The sequence below is a fragment of the Stenella coeruleoalba genome (assembly GCF_951394435.1).
Source record: "Stenella coeruleoalba genome assembly, chromosome: 12".
NCBI lineage: Eukaryota > Metazoa > Chordata > Mammalia > Artiodactyla > Delphinidae > Stenella > Stenella coeruleoalba.
This window is the reverse complement of record NC_137158.1, coordinates 57,779,539-57,801,332: the sequence shown is the minus strand read 5'-3', so window position 1 is coordinate 57,801,332 and position 21,794 is coordinate 57,779,539. Positions and strand designations below refer to the sequence as shown.

General features: G+C 38.0%; 1 protein-coding gene across 1 annotated transcript in view; it reads right to left on the bottom strand.

Moving 5' to 3' along the window:
• The window catches only part of LAMA2 (laminin subunit alpha 2), a 602,802-nt gene that overhangs the window by 125,936 nt on the left and 455,072 nt on the right, over window positions 1-21,794 (bottom strand). The window contains exons 33-34 of the mRNA XM_079939315.1: window positions 9,602-9,744; window positions 6,158-6,256 (exon numbers count right to left, since the gene is read on the bottom strand). Of these exons, the coding sequence (XP_079795441.1) occupies window positions 6,158-6,256; window positions 9,602-9,744 (242 nt within the window). The remainder of the gene's footprint in view (window positions 1-6,157; window positions 6,257-9,601; window positions 9,745-21,794) is intronic.

Here is a 21,794-nt window from a genome sequence, read left to right as displayed (position 1 = left end):
ATAACACAATTATAAGAGGAATCACATCACGCCTGGAATATCACAGAAGACTTGTGGTAGACTTTGAGGAGCTGAGCTATAGAAAGTGCATTGGAATTAACAGAAGTTAACAAGATGTAGGAGGAAGTGATTTACTTCAAGGCTAAAGAAAACATGTCCGGAAAGTCTCTGCGGGACAAAGTAATTGAAGGACACCATGGCTGGAGTACAGATGGCCAGGGTCAAAGTGGTGTGAGATGTGGCCAAAGTGAGACTTTGGCCTTTATCTGAAGACCAATGAGAAGCCAGGGGGACGAGTTTAAGCACTAGGGTGCCATGTTCAAATTTGGGGTAGCAAAAGTGCATTCTGGCTATACCTTGGAGAACAATCGAAGGAAAATAAGAATAAAAGCTGGACAAGCTAGAAAGCTAATCCCAAACTAAGGGCTGGATGAGAGTAGGGTAGTAAAGATGAGATCTATACACAGAAGGGGAACTCACTGTATTTGGTAATGGGTTAAATAAGTGGGAGGATGAGAAGGAAGAAAGTGGCATCAAAGAAGATTTCTAGGTTTCTGGCTTATATGTTCAATGCACAGGGTCCAGATAACCAGAGCATGAGTTGGGGAAGAGATGAGGCTGGGGAATTAAGACCATGAGGAAAGAGCATCACATGTCAATGAACAAAATGGAGAATTTGAAGGAGGAGAGTGATGTGATCAGATCTGTGATTTAGAAAGTTCACTCTGCCATAGGAATAATAATTGTTTGGAGTTAGATAAAGCTTAGGAAGAGAGGTAATAGAAGACCTCTGAATTGGGTTGGGGTAGAATGAAGAGCAACCATTCAGTTCTATTTTGGGAGACTGGTAAATATTGGAGGATAAATCATTGAGGTGTTCTAAACAGAAGAAAGTATGGGTTTTAAGAGGAAGACGGTGAGTTTAATTTGAGATGTCCAGTTGATAGTTAGGTACGTAGGACTGAAACAGGAGAATGAAGTCTGTCTTGAGAATATGGACTTATTAATCATAAACATATGTGGCGATCAAAGCCAAAAGAGAGGGTTTACAAAGTGAGAAGAGGTGTGGACTGAGGACTGGACCCCAAGAAAATCGACTTTTGAGGGATGGGCAGAGGAAGAGCTTGAAAATGAAAGGTCTGAGAATTAAGATAAAAGCAGAGAGGAGAGTATGTTAAGAAGGAAGATGGGTCAAAAGTGGCAATTGCTGTAGGAAGTTCAAGTAAAATCAAGTTTCCACTGGATTTAGTGACCAGCTTGTCATTGATTACCTAGTTGAAATAGTTTTAGTAGCAGGCTGGGAGTGGAAATCTAGACTACAGTGGAGTGAGAAGTGAAAGCAGACCAAGTCTTTGAAAAAATTTGGCTGTGAAATGGAAGAGGGAGGTAAGGACAGTAGCTACAGAGGTATATGGAGTTGTCATCAAAAACATCTCAATATTCCACACTAATCATACTGTCTGACAGTATGAACATGTAACATAAGATTGTCGTATTCAAAAAACATATTCCAAGGGGGAAATGGAATGACAATAAATTAAAATACATTGAAAAGGATACATAATTATGCAACATTTTGCATATGTAATATTTGACATTAAATTATATAAAATAAATGTTTAAAATGTTAATCTGGGGGAGGAATATTATTCTCTTTACCAAGGGCTATCAGAGAACTAAATTGCTTCATGAAAAAGATAAGCACAAAATATACAAGCACTTGCAGGACAGAAGGCAGCTCACACCAGCTATGCAGGATCAGACTCGCCAGATGTTTTAACAAACATAAAGAATGTACTAGTCGGGCTTCCCTGGTGGCACAGTGGTTGAGAGTCCGCCTGCTGATGCAGGGGACACGGGTTCGTGCCCCAGTCATGGAAGATCCCACATGCCGTGGAGCAGCTGTGCCCGTAAGCCATGGCCACTGAGCCTGCGCGTTCGGAGCCTCTGCTCCGCAACGGAAGAGGCCAAAACAGTGAGAGGCCCGCGTACCGCAAAAAAAATAAAATAAAATAAAATAAAAAAAAGAATGTGCTAGTCATAAAGTGACTCGCCAGCTAACAAAGTAGAGAAAAGGATTCTCAAAAAGATTGACTGTAGCAGTGAAAGCACTTTCCAGAGGAAAGGGAACTGGAAGAACCGGGTACCTCTAGGCTCACCATAGTTTTCAATCTTAGCCGACATCAGAATCATCTGGAAGCTCTTGAAACTCCCAATGCTCATACTGTGCCTCAGACCAAATACATCACAACCTTTGGGGGTGAGACTGGGCACCACGTAACTCTAATGTGCACTCCTAGTTTAGGCACTATCTCCTCTAACGTAGCCATGGATAATAGGAAGTCATGGCCCCTGCACTTATACTCTGGGCCCAACTGTTGAATCATTCATGGCTGTGAGATAAAGGTACTGGGGGTCTCAGCCAATATTAGTGGATATTTATGTCATCTAGCCCTCTAGTTATGATTACATGTGTATCAATACACCTTTTGATTATCACGCTGATTGACCACAGGCAAAGAAAGAATTGATCATTTTGAATATTTGAAGGTCTCCATGACAATCCTGTTTCTGGTGGGGACAAGGTTAATAAATAAGCGAGGATTTCTATTTCCTCCCCATCCTCACTTTATCAAGGAGATACTCACTTTTAGAAGTCTTATTTCTAGGCTTTCTATGTTACAAAATCTGAAGAATGGGCAGATAAAAATGGTATTGAAGTGTGGAAAGGGGGAAAAAGAGTAATGTTCCAGTGGAGAAATCTGGCAAATGCTACCTCAGTCAGGTGATCAAGATCAACATCAACAGTAATAAGACATATTGATTGCACGGGTTCTTAATATGACGTGATAAAATGATACATTATCTCTGTGGTCTTCCCTACAAAAACCTATATGTCTATTCTGATCATGAGAAAAACATGAGGCAAACCCCAACTGAGGGACATCCTACAAAATACATGAACTTGTCAAAACTGTCAAAATCATCAAGAACAAGGAAAGTCTAAGAAACTGGCACATTCTAGAAGCCATAGCCTAAGAAGACATGACGACTTAATGTAATATCCTGGATAGGATCCTGAAACAATAAAAGGACATTAAGTAAAACTGAAGAAAAAGCAGAGTCTTTAGTTAATAATAATAATCAATATTAGTGCATTTGTTGTGATAGATAGATCATACCAAGATATTAGTAGGGAGAGTGGGTATGGAGTATATGGGAAATCTCTGTACTATCTTTGCAACAACTTTTCTGTAAATCTAAAACTATTTTAAAATAAAAAAGTTTATTAAAAAATAGTATTGGAGGACTTCCCTGGTGGCGCAGTGGTTGAGAGTTCGCCTGCCGATGCAGGGGACATGGGTTCGTGCCCCGGTCCAGGAAGATCCCACATGCCGCGGAGAGGCTGGGCCCGTGAGCCATGGCTGCTGAGCCTGCGCGTCCAGAGCCTGTGCTCCGCAACGGGAGAGGCCACAGCAGTGAGAGGCCCGCGTACCGCAAAAAAAAAAAAAAAAAAAGAAAAAAAAATCTCAACATAGTATGTCACTAGGGAATTGTAAATTAAAACTAGAATGAGATATTACTACATACCTACTAGAATGGCCAAAATTCAGAACACTGACAACACCAAATGCTGGTGAGGATTTGGAGCAATAGGAACTCTTACTCATTGCTGCTGGGAATGCAAAATGGTACAGCCACTTTGGAAGACAGTTTGGAGATTTCTTACAAAACTAAACACACTCTTCCCATATGATCCAGCAATTGCACTCTTTGGTTTTCACACAAATGAATTGAAAACTTATATACTTGGATGTTTATAGCAGCTTTATTCATATTGCCAAAGCTTAAAAGCAACGAAGGTGTCCTTCAGTAAGTGAATGGATAAATAAACTTGGTACATCCAGAAAATGGAATACTACTCAGCACTAAAAAGAAATGAGCTATCAAGCCATCAAAAGACATTGAGGAAACATAAATGTATACTACTAAGTGAAAAAAGCCAATCTGAAAAGGTTACATACTGTATGACTCCAGCTATATGATATACAGAGACAGTAAAAAGATCAGTGGTTGCCAGGGGTTAAGGAAAGGGAGAGGTGAATAGGCAGACCATGGAGGACTTTTAGGGCAGTGAAACCACTCGAAATGATACTATAAAGGTGGAGACGTATCATTAAACATTTGTCAAAATCTATAGAATATACAATACCAAGAGTGAACCCTAAAGTAAACTATAGGCTTTGAGTGATGATGATTCGTCAGTGTAGATTCATCTATTGGAACAAACGTATCACTCTGGTGGAGGATGTTGATAATGCGGGAGGCTGTGCTTGTCTTGGGGCAGGGGGCATATGGGAAATTTCGGTATTTTCCAATCAATTTTGCTTTAAACTTCTCAAAAATACAAAGTCCATTTAAAAAAATTCAGTATGTGAGAGTCTGCTGGAAAGATGAAAGGATGCCGGTTAAGAAGTTATAAGGTAATAATAATATTAAAAGCTCAGATCATTTGGCTGTAATCAGCTCAGTGAGAGCAACAACAGTGTCAGTTTTGCTTATACCTCTTTCCCAGTGTCTGTCATTCTGTTATAGTGTCTAGAATATATTTGACCCTTAGTAAGGATTAATTAAATGAATGAATGAATGAATGAATGAAAGGCCTCTGTTCCATGGAATTTTCCCTAGTTACCCTTAACATTAAATTAATATTAAATTAATCCATTTGTGTGTATTTCTCAAGTACATTCCTTTATTTTATTTCATGCTGTGTTACATATTTACTTGCACTTGTCCCATATTACCCTCCACATACCTAAATACTTATACACACACACACACACACACACACACACACACACACACACACACACTCGAGATTGCAACCTCCTTGAAGACAGACTGAGCCTCATTTTTATCTTTCATCTGCCAACACTTAGCACTTGGGCTTTGTATGTGGTGAACATTCATATGTGCTGTTGAATTGAGATTACTTTGGCATGATCTGTTTAAAAATTCTTATTTAGTATTCATATAACCAATACAAAATTGTTAATTATTGAATTGATATGAGATAATTTGAACTCATTAATCTGATTAATATCTAACTACATTTGGCAAGAAACTCTGTTCTGTATTTGTACATTCCACATTGCTGGTAGGAGATTCTGAAAATGTGTTTAGTACGCTATTTGTAACATTAGGGCCATTGTTTAGCATCACGTGCTCAGAATCCCATTTGATTTCCCTGTGGAAATTCTCCTAAGCCAGCAGCAGCTTAGGTGGAAATGGTACTGGGTCAGTGGGAATCTGGAATCTGGGTCCTACTTAGGTCCTTGAATTTGGTGAAGTACGCGGCCATTGCTAATTCATTTCACTATCATGGCCGAGGGATTTCTTCTTTAAAAAATGTACTAGATAATCTGTAAGAACCTTCTACCTCCAATATTTTTTGTCATTTAAAGTTCTTTGATAATCAAACTGGATCCCTAAATTCCAGGCCAGTTTTCCAGTTCATGCATTTTTCTGGCCACAAGATGGCAGACTTTATGCTGTTTTTTTCATTCTGTATCAGGGAAAAGAACCTTAACCCTCTTGCAGTTTTGAAAATTAAAAACTCCCAATATCTTAAAAAGTCTGATAAACGCAACATGGACTTTACATTATGACTCTAAAAAGTGTCTTGAATGCTTTGGATTTTCATGATAAAGGACATTTCCTCTTTTGTGGGGGGATAATGATTTAGGCTGTATTTCTATACAAACACAAAAATCTTATGATGAGATCAAAGAGACTACAAGTATTTTCATTTGTTTTTCTTTTTCCTTACATATCAGAGCCAGGGCTTTGGGAATCCAGAATCAATAAAAACTTTACCATGGAAGCTACTGGATAGAGTACTCAAAATATACTGTCATTCTGATATTTTTAGCCATTGTCCTTGACACTTCCCAAGTATGTATCCCAATCTTTTCTTGTGCTACTGGGTTCTCAGATTTTATCTGTGGCAGAAGTAGCAAGTCAAAAATACATCTATTTCATGCACCAAATTGGGATTTAGGAAGAACAAGATTTGCATTTCAGAAATTTGAAGTAATTTTCCTTAATTATACATAATCTATCTGCTTTAAGAAGAAGCATGATTTTGCCAACTTACCCTGGTCAGAAGTTCATTCATTTCTGTCACCAGTGTGTTCAGATTGCCTTCTGCCAACTGAATGAGCCTCTCTGGGGCCCGCTGAGGTGAGAGCAAATGCTGAAAAAGATTTCATTCCATATGTTTTAGAGTAAATGGTCTTGCAGCGATCATGGGTTGAACATTTAACAGAACACATTTTTTCTTTATATACAAAGAACTTAGCCTTCTCACCTTCAGAGAAGAGAGAAAGAAACTATTTCAGCTGGGCACTTACAAAGCACCGTGCAGAATAATCTGGCAAATACTACAAACTGCTGCAATTTATTGAGACATTACTATGTTCCAGGTCTTTTTGTTTTGTTTTGTTTTTCATTGAGCTCTTACAACAGTTCTATGAGATAAATGCTATTTCATTTTGTATATAGAAAACTGTGGCTTAAAGAGACTTAAAAATTTATACCAGATTGCACAGCCAGTAAGGGGTAGAGTCAAGATGAACCTTGTCTGAGTCTTTAAGGCTCCCATTCTAATCAACAGAGATACAGTTTACAGGTTTATTACCTCTTTCTTTGCGGACAGGAGCCCTGACAGAAGGGCCTGGCCAGACACTAACGAACTGCATGGCATCAATGTGGTAGGAGCTGCCCTGGCACTCACAGATGAGCCACTTTCCTCTCCTATTAAACATAATCAATCTCACCAAACACTAACAGTAGACAGCATCACTCTGAGAGTTATGAATGAAACAAAAGATGAGACCACTCCATAATCTTATCTAAATGCAGACGAAATCATGGTCTCTGTGCAGACCACAAAAGTACCTCAAATCCCATTTTCTGGCTAATATGAGTGACCACTGCCTCCTTATTAACTGTAGCTTTAGCCTCCCTTTTTCTTCCCTCCTTCTAGATAAGATTCATTAGAATACTTAATTATGGAATTATTCCCACTTCCTAATAGTACCCAGTCCAACACAAACTCCTGCTTCCTTGAATCTGCCCCCAAATTCCCTAGCACAAACCCCCAATACTCTAAGTGATTCCTAATGCCCTGTTATTGAGACAGCCCCAATTCCCCACACGGTGTAGTGCCCCTTGTTGCAACAAGTTAGTAAACCCAACTTCGTTCTATCACATGTGTGTTTCTGGTCATCTCTGGCTGGAACCCAGGGAGCACTGACACAGTTAAAGGAACTGAACAAAGAGGGCACATGACTTGCTTAAGGACTTAGAATATCAAAGTGGGGTTCCAAATATCCAGATATTAAACAAGTTATGGAAGAAGAACACAAACAGAATCAAGAAAGACTGGAATTTAAGGAAAATCAAGGTCATTCTGACCAATACCCAGCCATAAGGAAACAGGTGACTGAACCCCAGGCTTGGTTGATGTCCACAGATTGGAACCTCTTTCAGAGGGCCCTTCACTACTTCATCCACTACTTAAGTTATTACTTTAAAATTATTTTACGTCCTACTGAAGTATTTGCTTCTCTAGTTTAATTTTCTTTCTTTGTATTCCTTCCATACATGATAACTGGTCAGCATTTTCTTTATTAGAACTCTTTGCACTCCTGAATGCTGGGCCTACAAAGGAAACTCGGATTCCTCTGCCTGGCTTTCATGATTGTCCTTCATATCACCCAGCCCCACTGAGGTCTCCAGCCTTATCTTTCACTAGCAGGCCTGACTTCTAATGTCTGCTGGACAGGCCTCGCTCATCCACACCTCTGCCTCTGCGCACGTGGCTCTCCTAGATTCAGTGGCAAGAGTATGTAAGGATGGGCTGGGGGTCAAGGAGACCTTGCTGCTGGTGGACTGAGCCCTTCTCTCTCTGAGCTGTGTGAAGGTAGTTTCATTCTCACAGGCCCTAAAGTTAAACTACCTCCTTCCACGTCCCAGCTCTGTACCTAGTAGCCATGTGACCTTGTCTCTGTGCCTCAGTGTCCCTACCCGGCTATCTGAGACAAACATAGCTAATACAGTACTCCTTTCCTACTTCTTGGAGTTTCTGTAAAATCTATGCATGATAATTCACAGAAGACTTTAGTCAATCGTCTAGCACAGAGATACTCATCAATAAATGCTATTCTTGCTATCATTATGATTGGTTTCTTCTTCTGGTAAATAAGGATAACAATACTTACTTTGAAGGCTGTGGTCTAAATTAAAGAATATATTCCGTAGAAGAATGTCCGCCAGTGCCTAGTGAATAAATCTTAGGTTTCTTCCTCCAGTCTTCACCAATAATTCTCTGCCTATTGAAATTGTTTCTATCCTTCAAGTTCTAACACAAATTACACTTTCATTAAAGATGTATTCCCTGGTTACTCTGGATCTTATCTATTTCTCCAGTTTTTGAACTCTATTGTATGTCAAATGTCTATAAAGCACGTAGTAATTATGTATTTTTGCTAATTGTTTAACTATTTTTAAACCACATAGACTCTACGCTTCCTAAGGGTAGTGACTGCATTATAGGGGTCATGAAACCCCTGGGGAACCAAGTGCAATATTGGGGCTTTCCAGAGTTTCTTAATAAATATCCAGTAATTGACTGATAGTGTATAAGGAGTCACTTTTCATCTTTTTTTTTTATTCAGGTGAAACAACTTCAATTTCCTTAACATTTCCTCTTTATCCCATTAACTACTGAAAGCTTTAAGGATGTCTTAGAATAGTGTTTCTCTTACAACAAAATGACTTCTTGTTGAAGTACTTTCAAAAGTCTCTTCATTCTCTAGTACAAAATGTTCACCTTGTGCTTTCATTTTGACAGTAAACTTAAATGTTAATGTAAGCATTTCTGGAACCCAGGCTGGGCACCTGAGAGACGCACTTGATCTTAGCACCTACATTTGCATGCCTGCTTGATCATATGGCAGATTGAGCACATAAATCACTTGCCAAGTGACGCTAAATGTCATCTCAGGACCCCTCACAAAGGGTTCTCTAGTTCAAATTGTGGAAAGGTAGGAGAACCGAGTTACCACATGTCACATGCTGATGAAAGAACCTATGTGGAAGTAGTCAGTGTGATATTCTTGTTGCAAGTAGCAATTTGCTTTCAGCAAAAATCTTCTGTTATTTTATATTAATGTTTTTAATTTGAATTTTATTGGTTCTTTAGGCTTTTGTAAAGATTAATTTGTTTTGATTTTATAGAGCTATTAAGTATAAGGAGTTCATATCTGATTTTACGTTTGCACATATTTAAGGAACATAATAAAATTGATTTAGGCCAAACACTGGGGGTACATAAGCCTCTTTTTCCATAAGAGCAATCAGTAAATTATAGTTCTCAAGTTTGAAAAACACTGGTTTAGAAAGTCTTTGAATTTCCCTAATGGCTGCCTGCCTTGATTTGGGACAAAGGGAAGAGCATTTACCAATTATGGCAATTACCCCTTTGGAAGCTTCTGTCATTTTTACCCTGGCTCTTGCTGTTACTGCTCCAACCTACCTTGAGTTCCTGAGTCATATTTTCAAGACCATACAGAATTTTATAAGGAGCAGGCAGTGGGCCAGTGAGGTTGATGCTCGTGGCCATCTGTTCCAGGCGAGCCAAGTCACCAAGAAGAAGGCCGGTGCATTCATCTCCACAAACTGTGAAAGGGAAACAGCAAAGAATATTTACTTCTGCTAAGCATCCCAGGCAGATGTGCAAAGATTTCAGCTATGAAATGTTTTATGGCCTAAGTACTATCCTGTGAAAGATGATGTTTCTCATCTCAGATAATTAATGCTTTCGAATGGATGACGGTTGATAAAAGATGAAAAGAACAACAAAAGAGCAGACATTCCTGTTGCCCAGAACCTGAAATAGGGATGATGATATAAACTGAGAAACCAAAGAGGACGAACAAATGGATTTTGAGGGTAAACGAGTGTACTGCCTAAGGAGAGGTAAAACATGGACTATAACATTATAAATGCCCCAGAGAGTCACACATGAACAATCTAGAGGAAATCTGTAATTGGCAATAAAATATGCTTTGGAATCTAAAAATGTATACATTGCCCCATTAGATTGCAATGTGGAGTGTCTATAGCAATTAGGTCTCTATGTGCTTCAGGTATTACATATTCAAAAACTGTATGACTCTTTAGCTTGACATCTATTGAGAAGAGTATTTTTAAAAGTCAAAAGAACTCTTCTTTTTACAATTTTTTTGTCATGATGAAATGTATTTATTTATCACTTACTCGTTCACTTACTTATGCATTTGCCAACTCTTCCTCTTTAACTATTCAGCACATTATCACTCATGATTAGATGCAGCCCCACAAATTCCTACTTTGATGATTAACCTAATCCTGTTTTGTGGATAAATAATTGCCAAAAGCCAGGAAAACTTTATTCTTGAAGTAGCCAAGAGTGCTAGTGTTCTACCTATATTTTTTCAGTGATTAGAAAGGGGGACTATTCAAATTTAGTGGTGGTGGAAGGGGGTTGGACGGTAGTAGGGTGGTGGAGAGAAACAATGGTTTCTTCACCATTATCACTTGAATCTCATAAATAGTAAAATTTCTAAAATTAAAAGATATTGATTCTTTTGGAGGCTTTATAAAATACACCTATTCAGTTTGGATTTTTAGTTCAAAATTTTTTTTTTCACTCTTTGCATCAGAGTAATGAGATGTAGCTCTCCATGCCAAGAAGCACGTGCTACCACATTTATGATATGCGTTCGTGCATACAGTTACAATTTCTAGCTTACGTTCTGCAGATAGAGGTATAAAAACTATACACGTGTTAGAAGAGAGGAAAGTATATAACATGAAAAATACTGAGACCTGGAGCAGCTTTGGATCATGCCCCAAACTGGCAAGAATTCAATTAGTTCTCTAAACAGGACTCCCCTGAGCTGCCTAATGGAGAGAAAACCATTAACTGAAGCTTGTAAACACAGAGAAGTAGTACAGAGAGTGATTCTGTGATGGGACAGCAGTTAGAGGTGAGTTACAATATCCCTTCACAGGGATTAAACTGCCCCAGCAGGGCTTTTAATAAATCAGCTCCTTGCAGGTGACACCCGTAAGTGTTGAGTGTCACCTGCAGGGGCGCTGTAAGCTCCTGATGCCTTGCAAGCTGAGCGAACAAAGAGGCTTTGGGAGCTGGAGGTGGAATCTGAAGCTAGAGCTGGATCTCTTCCTCTTCTAGCCAGAACGAAAGAGAATTTGCTCTGCATGGAAACTAAGTAAAAGGAAAAGAATGCTGTGGCTTCAAACCCTCAGTTCAATGCAAGTGCTTGAGAAGCTTCAACAGACCTCTTGACATGAAGTAATTGTAGAAAACACAACCTGGAACACAATTAGGTACCAAATTGACTATGTCTAAACACCAAGACCCTGTCTGATTCTCACACTTGAGTGGGTTTCAGAATCATCTGAGGGCTTTCTTAAATCACAGGAGGCTGGGCCATACCCCTAGCAGTTCTGATTCAAGAGGTGATCGAATCACCTGGTTTCTGATTCTCTGACTGATCACGTGCTTTTCCAACAAACTCCCAGGTGAACACTAATACTCTGGTCTGAGCACCACACTTTGAATAACTACTAAATCAACAGCAATGGCATGACCTGGGAGCTTGTTAGAAATACATAATCTTGGGCTCTATCCTAGATCTAGTGAAACAGAATCTGTGTTTTAGAAAGATTCCCATGTGACCTATGCATGTTAATGTTTGAAAAGCACTACTGTAGGTCAGTGGTTCCCCATCTTGGCTGCATACAAATCATGGCGATTTACAAAATACAGGTATCTAGGTGTTTCCCCTACCCACCTCCAGAGAATCTGATTTGATGGGTCTGTGGTGAGGCCCAGGCAACAGTATATTTAAGAGATTCCAGATGATCCTATCATATAGCCAGAGTTTAGAACCATTGGGCCAGATAACAAACTTTAGGGATGCTCTATCCTAAAGGGAGCAAGGATTTGGAAGAGGTCATTTTACTTGCTGTCTCCTCTGCCGAGAACACTTCTTTCTTCATCTTCACCCATGTGACTCCTGGAGATCTAGGTCAAGTGCTCAAGTGTTACCTCCTCGGAGGAGAAGGCCCTGATGACTCTGAAATTACTGTCCCCACCAACCACTACTGTATTCCCTTTGTCCTTTTATCTTAACACTCATGCACGTATAGGCTATCTTTTCATTTTATGTGTTTATATATTGTTTCTCTCTCCTCAGAGAGGGACCTTAATCAACTTTGGTCACAGTGCCTAAGAAAGTGTCTTGCACATAGTAAATAATCAATAAATATTTGCTTACTACTATCTTTGTGAAAGGAGAGCAAAAAATATTTTGGAGAAGATCAGGGAGTTACAAGGAGAGGACTGAGAGAAGAATAGAGAGAGGGAGAGAAAGAGACAGAGAAATAGAGATAAAAATATTGGCCAAATAGGAAATGTCTGAATGTGAGAACACTATACATGATACGAAATGAAGAATCACACAGATATGTGAGGAACAGAATAGTATAAAAACTATAGTTTTTATAGTTATAAAACTATAAAACATAGTATAAAAATGGCCAGAGAGGGAAAACTGTCTTGTGATTGGAGAGGCAGAAACTGACTCATGTCAAGGAGATGATTGCTATGATACCTGCATGAGGTAATATTGACACAGGAATTGGAATGGTATTGGAATGGAGGAATGGAGGGGAAGAAAAGATATACAAAACGTTAATAAAAGAAATGACACAGTTGGGTTACTGGCCAGATAAAGATGATGCTCATTTCTGGGGAGGATGAAGGGTTAAAAGTGTTTACCATTTCTTTGCCGCTCCTCCCGTTAAGAGGTGGAGTCTATTCCCCCGCACATCCCCCTTTGAATCGGGGTTGGCTTTATGACAAACTCTGACCATCAGAATGCTTCAGAGGGACACTGAGCCTTAGCTTCAAGGAGTTTCGCAGTTTCTGCTTCCACACTTCTGGAATCCTGCTGCCTTGTGAAAAATCCCAGGCTAGCCTTCTTGAGGAAGAGAGGCAACATGAGCAACAGAGAGGCAGATCCAACATTCTAGCTGAGGTCCTACCATGTGAATAAGGCCATCTAGGAACCCACACCACCGCATGATAACAAAAGAAGTATCCAAGGGGACCCTGTTCAAATTGCCAACCTACAGAATAGTGAGGATATATATAGTTGCTGTATATTCTCAACAACTATTAAATTTTGGAGTAGTAGCAATAGATAACTGATAAACTTTGTCAATTTTCGCATGTGTGATTTAGAATGTGAATTCAGCTTAGAGACTTCAAGTTGCAATTCATAGGTTAAAAAGTATTAACAACAGTTCTTAATTTTATTAAAAGTTAAGAAGAATGTGAAGGTCCCTTTCCCACTGAATCCAAGTTCATCACTACTTTAAAAGTTCCATTCAAAGCACTGTGCTCTTTTTTCACTTTCAAGATCTTGAAAGATACTTGATAATATGACATCTCACTATGCTTTTTAGGGTAGTGTACGCTTCAGAAATACTTTGATAGCTCTTTCTCTAATTTATCTATAATTCATAACCTACCCATTTCTAAGAGGAATTGAGTCAGCTCATTGATAATGGTATGGCTAGAGGCTCCTTACCGATGGTTCCAGAAATTTTCAGGGAAATGTTTTCTCAGTACTCTCAGTTTTCACTTCAGACAAGCAGAAATCAGGGACTGGAATGCAGAACTAGATCTGATTTACTGTAATACACTACAGAGTAAATTGGTGAGCTAAACTGATGCCAAGAGGCATGATGGATACGGATTTTTCTGTCATTTATTCTACCTCCTGCCCATCTGTTTTGGTTCCTCATCTTCAGTTGTTGAAATGAAAATGTACTTAATTGCTCTTTCAAGGACTCATAATTCCATTTTATGTCTCTGTGTCCAAAGGTCTATTATTATCCCATGTCTTATGGTCTCCGTATCTGCTTTTGGGGGAACAAAGTACAAGCACATTTCCATAGATGAAAGGTAAGTTTTATAGTATGCTCCAAGTAATACACTAACATCTGTCCAAATGGGTCAGAAAGACTTATGAATTCGACAGCCATGGGAGTTTTTTCAAAGCTTCTGTACAAGTCTAGTTCATGCAGTTATAAGATAAACACATAGGGAAGTGTGCCCTTTACATAATGGTTTGCTATTTTATCCTGACACAAAATATTTAACTTACACCACAAGCTACTTTTATTTGTCCTCAAAAAGTCTGAAATGTCTGGCAACAAACACTGGAAGTGGGATGCAAATTAAAACCACGTTTAATTCACTATGATAGGGAAGATCTGAAGAGTGTATAGAGACAAGGAATATTCACATTACGTAAACAATTGTTCTTTGATAAGGGTGCAGTAACTGCTCAGTGTAAATTGACACCTATCTTATAATCAAGACCCCCAAGGAACCTCTCCAAACCATTCTCCTATTCAGCAATAGAGATAAGGTTATAAAATGAGATTCTGCCTGAAATGCATGGGAGCAAAAGCAAATATTTCAAGACTATGATTATATTTTACATGACTAAATGTTTTTGAGGCTTTGCTTATAAAAGTGTCAGGATAAATTTGTGTCTAATACTAGCAAATGCAATACTACATTCAGGTTGTTACAGCTGGGCACATGTAAGGGGCAAATCATGCAGCTTATATTACAGATCTTTCCGTTAGCAATTAGTACAAAATACTGCATTTCTACCAGAGTCCCCCATGCATAATAACTACTGGCTTACCGTCACAAAAAATTCACACACTGTATCCAAACCAAAGAAGCCAAAGCTGAAATGAGTGCACTGCATGTTTTTAAGAAGGCCAAACCTATAAACCAATTTTAGGTAAAGATACATAAATTGTCTGGCTCTAATCAAAAAGGGATCAAATGAGTAAATATACATTTCTAACAAAAGATAAAATTTGTGTGTTAATGTGTGTGTTTTAATTTAATTCTTCTACATTAAGGCCATTGATAATTCCTTGGGTATGGATTGTATATTTCTCTTTCCTCTTTCTTCTTCAAGAAGAAAGTTTTAGATTAGCATTTATTTAGGGCTTATTAAAATGGATTCAGTTATTCCATATTATTTATAGATAAATATCTTCTAAAATAAAAATGTGGTTTCAGACCCATTAAAAAGGCTTTTTTTTTTTTTTTTTGCCTGTTAGTTCTTTGAATAGAGGGAAAGACTTTCTGTAGGTTTAGAATGAGGCTGATGAATTTATTCATGTACCAAGCAGTTGTGATATATATACATATATAAACATTAAATAAAATTATGTATATAAATATATATTAAAAATAAGTTCGATATGGTTCAAGTATGGTATAGCTCTTCAAAAAACAAATGGAAGCTTTGAAAGTATTATAAGTAATAATTGGACAGTAGCTTTTATCTATACAGTATTCACTACATTGAAGACAATATGTTGTGTCTTGCCTTCATTATCTCATCTAATGTTTACAGCAATTCTATGAGATAAGTACTATTAATATCCTAATTTTAAAGATGAGAAAAAGAGTTACAATCATAGTGTTTATGAATCTATAAATAATGTATTTGAAGAACTTTAAGAGAAAACAAAAATGTAAGGTCACCGTAAAAGGGGTTTTCAGCGACTTGAAAAGCTAAGAATTATTAAAAAAAAAACAACAGAATTTAGCCTAACCTAAGTATCTCATCAAAAACTGCTTCACTCAATGACCAGCAAGCTACAGTTCTGGACCCCCTATGCCAAACAACTAGTAAGACAGGAACACAACCCCACCCATTAGCAGAGAGGCTGCCGAAAATCGTAATAAGGCCACAGACACCCCCAAAAACACCACAAGACGTGGACCTGCCCACCAGAAAGACAAGATCCAGCCTCATCCACAAGAACACAGGCACTAGTGCCCTCCACCAGGAAGCCTACACAACCCACTGAACCAACCTTACCCACTGGGGGAAGACACCAAAAACAACGGGAACAAAGAACCTGCAGCCTGCAAAAAGGAGACCCCAAACACAGTAAGATAAGCAAAATGAAGAGACAGAAAAACACACAGCAGATGAAGGAGCAAGATAAAAACCCACCAGACCTAACAAATGAAGAGGAAATAGGCAGTCTACCTGAAAAAGAATTCAGAATAAGGACAGTAAAGATGATCCAAAATCTTGCAAATAGAATAGAGAAAATGCAAGAAACATTTACCAAGGACCTAGAAGAACTAAAGAAGAAACAAGCAATGATGAACAACACAATAAATGAAATTAAAAATACTCTAGAAGGGATCAATAGCAGAATAACTGAGGCAGAAGAACGGATAAGTGACCTGGAAGATAAAATAGTGGAAATAACTACTGCAGAGCAGAATAAAGAAAAAAGGAAGAAAAGAACTGAGGACAGCCTCAGAGACCTCTGGGACAACATTAAACGCAGCAACATTCGAATTATAGGGGTCCCAGAAGAAGAAGAGAAAAAGAAAGGGACTGAGAAAATATTTGAAGAGATTATAGTTGAAAACTTCCCTAATATGGGAAAGGAAACAGTTAATCAAGTACAGGAAGCACAGAGAGTCCCATACAGGATAAATCCAAGGAGAAACACGTCAAGACACATATTAATCAAACTCTCAAAAATTAAATACAAAGAAAACATTAAAAGCAGCAAGGGAAAAACAACAAATAACACACAAGGGAATCCCCATAAAGTTAACAGCTGATCTTTCAGCAGAAACTCTGCAAGCCAGAAGGGACTGGCAGGACATATTTAAAGTGATGAAGGAGGAAAACCTACAACCAAGATTACTCTACCCAGCAAGGATCTCATTCAGATTTGATGGAGAAATTAAAACCTTTACAGACAAGGAAAAGCTGAGAGAGTTCAGCACCACCAAACCAGCTTTACAACAAATGCTAAAGGAACTTCTCTAGGCAAGAAACACAAGAGCAGGAAAAGACCTACAATAACAAACCCAAAACAATTAAGAAAATGGGAATAGGAACATACATATCAATAATTACCTTAAATGTAAATGGATTAAATGCTCACACCAAAAGACACAGACTGGCTGAATGGATACAAAAACAAGACCCATATATATGCTGTCTACAAGAGACCCACTTCAGACCTAGGGACACATAGCAGACTGAAAGTGAGGGAATGGAAAAAGATATTCCATGCAAATGGAACCCAAAAGAAAGCTGGAGTAGCAATTCTCATATCAGACAACATAGACTTTAAAATAAAGACTATTAGAAGAGACAAAGAAGGACAATACATAATGATCAAGGGATCGATCCAAGAAGAAGATATAACAATTGTAAATATTTATGTACCCAACATAGGAGCACCTCTATACATAAGGCAAATACTAACAGCCATAAAAGGGGAAATCGACAGCAACACATTCATAGTAGGGGACTTTTAACACCCCACTTTCACCAATGGACAGCTCATCCAAAATGAAAATAAATAAGGAAACACAAGCTTTAAATGATACATTAAACAAGACAGACTTAATTGATAATTATAGGACATTCCATCCAAACACAACAGAATACACATTTTTTTCAAGTGCTCAAAGAACATTCTCCAGGATAGATCATACCTTGGGTCACAAATCAAGCCTTGGTAAATTTAAGAAAATTGAAATTGTATCAAGTATCTTTTCCAACCACAATGCTATGAGACTAGATATAAATTACAGGAAAAAAAATGTAAAAGATATTAACACATGGAGGGTAAACAATACACTACTGAATAACTATGAGATCACTGAAGAAATCAAAGAGGAAATCAAAAAATACCTAGGAACAAATGACAATGGAGACACGACGACCCAAAACCTATGGGATGCAGCAAAAGCAGTTCTAAGAGGGAAGTTTATAGCAATACAATCCTACCTTAGCAACAGGAAATATCTCGAATAAACCACCTAACCGTGCACCTAAAGCAATTAGAGAAAGAAGAACAAAAAAACCCCAAAATTAGCAGAAGGAAAGAAATCATAAAGATCAGATCAGAAATAAATGAAAAAGAAATGAAGGAAATGATAGCAAAGATCAATAAAACTAAAAGCTGGTTCTTTGAGAAGATAAACAAAATTGATAAACCATTATCCAGACTCATCAAGAAAAAAAGGGAGAAGACTCAAATCAATAGAATTAGAAATGAAAAAGGAGAAGTAAAAACTGACACTGCAGAAATACAACCGATCATGAGAGATTACTACAAGCAACTCTATCTCAATAAAATGGACAACCTGGAAGAAATGGACAAATTCTCAGAAATGCACAACCTGCCAAGACTGAATCAGGAAGAAATAGAAAATATGAACAAACCAATCACAAGCACTGAAACTGAAACTGCGATTAAAAATCTTCCAACAAACAAAACCCCAAGACCAGACGGCTTCACAGGCGAATTCTGTCAAACATTTAGAGAAGAGCCAACACCTATCCTTCTCAAACTCTTCCAAAATATAGCAGAGGGAGGAACACTCCCAAACTCATTCTACGAGGCCACCATCACCCTGATACCAAAACCAGACAAGGATGTCACAAAAAAGAAAACTACAGGCCAATATCACTGATGAACACAGATACAAAACTCCTCAACAAAATACTAGCAAACAGAATCCAACAACACATTAAAAGGATCATACACCATGATCAAGTGGGGTTTATTTCAGGAATGCAAGGATTCTTCCATATAAGCAAATCAATCAATGTGATACACCATATTAACAAACTGAAGGAGAAAAACCATATGATCATCTCAACAGATGCAGAGAAAGCTTTCGACAAAATTCAACACCCATTTATGATAAAAACCCTGCAGAAAGTAGGCATAGAGGGAACTTTCCTCAACATAATAAAGGCCATATATGACAAACCCACAGCCAACATCATCCTCAATAATGAAAAACTGAAAGCATTTCCACTAAGATCAGGAGCAAGACAAGATTGGCCACTCTCACCACTCTTATTCAACATAGTTTTGGAAGTTTTAGCCACAGCAATCAGAGAAGAAAAGGAAATAAAAGGAATCTGAATCAGAAAAGAAGAAGTAAAGCTGTCACTGTTCGCAGATGCTACCAGAAAACTACTAGAGCTAGTTAATGAACTTGGTAAAGTAGCAGGATACATAATTAACGCACAGAAATCTCTGGCATTCCTACACACTAATGATGAAAAATCTGAAAGTGAAATTAAGAAAACACTCCCATTTGCCACTGCAACAAAAAGAATAAAATATCTAGGAATAAACCTACCTAAGGACACAAAAGACCTGAATGCAGAAAATTATAAGACACTGATGAAAGAAATTAAAGATGATACAAATAGATGGAGAGATATACCATGTTCTTGGATTGGAAGAAAAAACACTGTGAAAATGACTCTAATACCCAAAGCAACCTACAGATTCAATGCAATCCCTATCAAACTATCACTGGCATTTTTCACAGAACTAGAACGAAAAATTTCACAATTTGTATGGAAACACAAAAGACCCCGAATAGCCAAAGCAATATTGAGAACGAAAAACGGAGCTGGAGGAATCAGGCTCCCTGACTTTAGACTACACTACAAAGCTACAGTAATCAGGACAGTATGGTCCTGGCACAAAAACAGAAAGATAGATCAATGGAACAGGATAGAAAGCCCAGAGATAAATCCATGCACATATGGTCACCTTATCTTTGATAAAGGAGGCAGGAATGTACAGTGGAGAAAGGAGAGCCTGTTCAATAAGTGGTGCTGGGAGAACTGGACAGGTACATGTAAGAGTATGAGATTAGAACACTCCCTAACCCCACACACAAAAATAAACTCAAAATGGATTAAAGACCTAAATGTAAGGCCAGAAATTATCAAACTCTTAGAGGAAAACATAGGCAGAACACTCTATGACATATATCACAGCAAGATCCTTTCTGACCCACCTCCTAGAGAAATGGAAATAAAAACAAAAATAAACAAATGGGACCTAATGAAACTTCAAAGCTTTTGCACAGCAAAGGAAACCATAAACATGACCAAAGACAGATTGGAGAAAACAGTTGCAAATGAAGCAACTGACAAAGGATTATCTCCAAAACATAGAAGCAAATTATGCAGCTCAATAACAAAATACAAACAACCCAATCCAAAAATGGGCAGAAGACCTAAACAGACATTTCTCCAAAGAAGATATACAGATTGCCAATAAACACATGAAAGAATGCTCAACATCATTAATCATTAGAGAAATGCAAATCAAAACTACAATGAGATATCATCTCACACCAGTCAGAATGGCCATCATCAAGAAATCTACAAACAATAAATGCTGGAGAGGGTGTGGAGAAAAGGGAACACTCTTGCACTGCTGGTGGGAATGTGAATTGGTACAGCCACTATGGAGAACAGTATGGAGGTTCCTTAAAAAACTACAAACAGAACTACCATATGACCCAGCAATCCCACTACTGGGCACATACCCTGAGAAAACCATAATTCAAAAAGAGTCATGTACCAAAATGTTCATTGCAGCTCTATTTACAATAGCCAGGAGATGGAAGCAACCTAAGTGTCCATCATCGGATGAATGGATAAAGAAGATGTGGCACATATATACAATGGAATATTACTCAGTCATAAAAAGAAACGAAATTGAGTTATTTGTAGTGAGGTGGATGGACCTAGAGCCTGTCATACAGAGTGAAGTAAGTCAGAAAGCGAAAGACAAATACCGTATGCTAACACATATATATGGAATCTAAGAACAAAAATGTCATGAAGAACGTAGGCGTAAGACAGGAATAAAAACACAGACCTACTAGAGAATGGACTTGAGGACATGGGGAGGGGGAAGGGTAAGCTGGGACAAAGTGAGAGAGTGGCATGCACATATATACACTACCAAGTGTAAAGTGGATAGCTAGTGGGAAGCAGCCACATAGCACAGGGAGATCAGCTAGGTGCTCTGTGACCGCCTGGAGGGGTGGGATAAGGAGGGTGGGAGGGAGGGAGACGCAAGAGGGAAGAGATATGGGAACATATGTATATGTATACCTGATTCACTTTGTTATAAAGCAACAAGTAACACACCATTGTAAAGCAATTATACTCCAATAAAGATGTAATAAAAAAAATTATGAATTTAGTCTTAATCATATCTATGAGTAAAAATTTTACTGTTATACTTTGCCTCTTATTTTTCTAGTCAGTTCTTAACTTCAATTTGGAAAGGAAATATACTTGTCTAAATAGATTTGGCTCAATAAAATTATGCTCATGTTCAGAATTTCGAATTTAAAGAATAAAAGTGTTAAAATATTAAAATTAAATGAGCATTAAAATAATCTTCCTTATTACTGGTGAAACTGAGGGTAATCACAAGTTAGAGTCATTAAACTATTACTTTCTGAATCAATAATAAACTGTAACCTGCCTAAATTAAAAACAAAAACTGAGGAGCTACATAAAGCATCATGCTTTTGAAAAAACTGATCAAATAATAACCATGGTGATAAGAACAGCTAAAATTTATTGAACATGTATTATGCTTAGACACCACCTAATGTACATAGGACTTTATTTCCACTTTACAGATAATAAAATGAGGTTTAGAAAAGTTAGCTAATCGAATGTCACACAACTTTTATGTGGCCACCCAGAATTCAAAGCGTCTATACCCCTTCACTA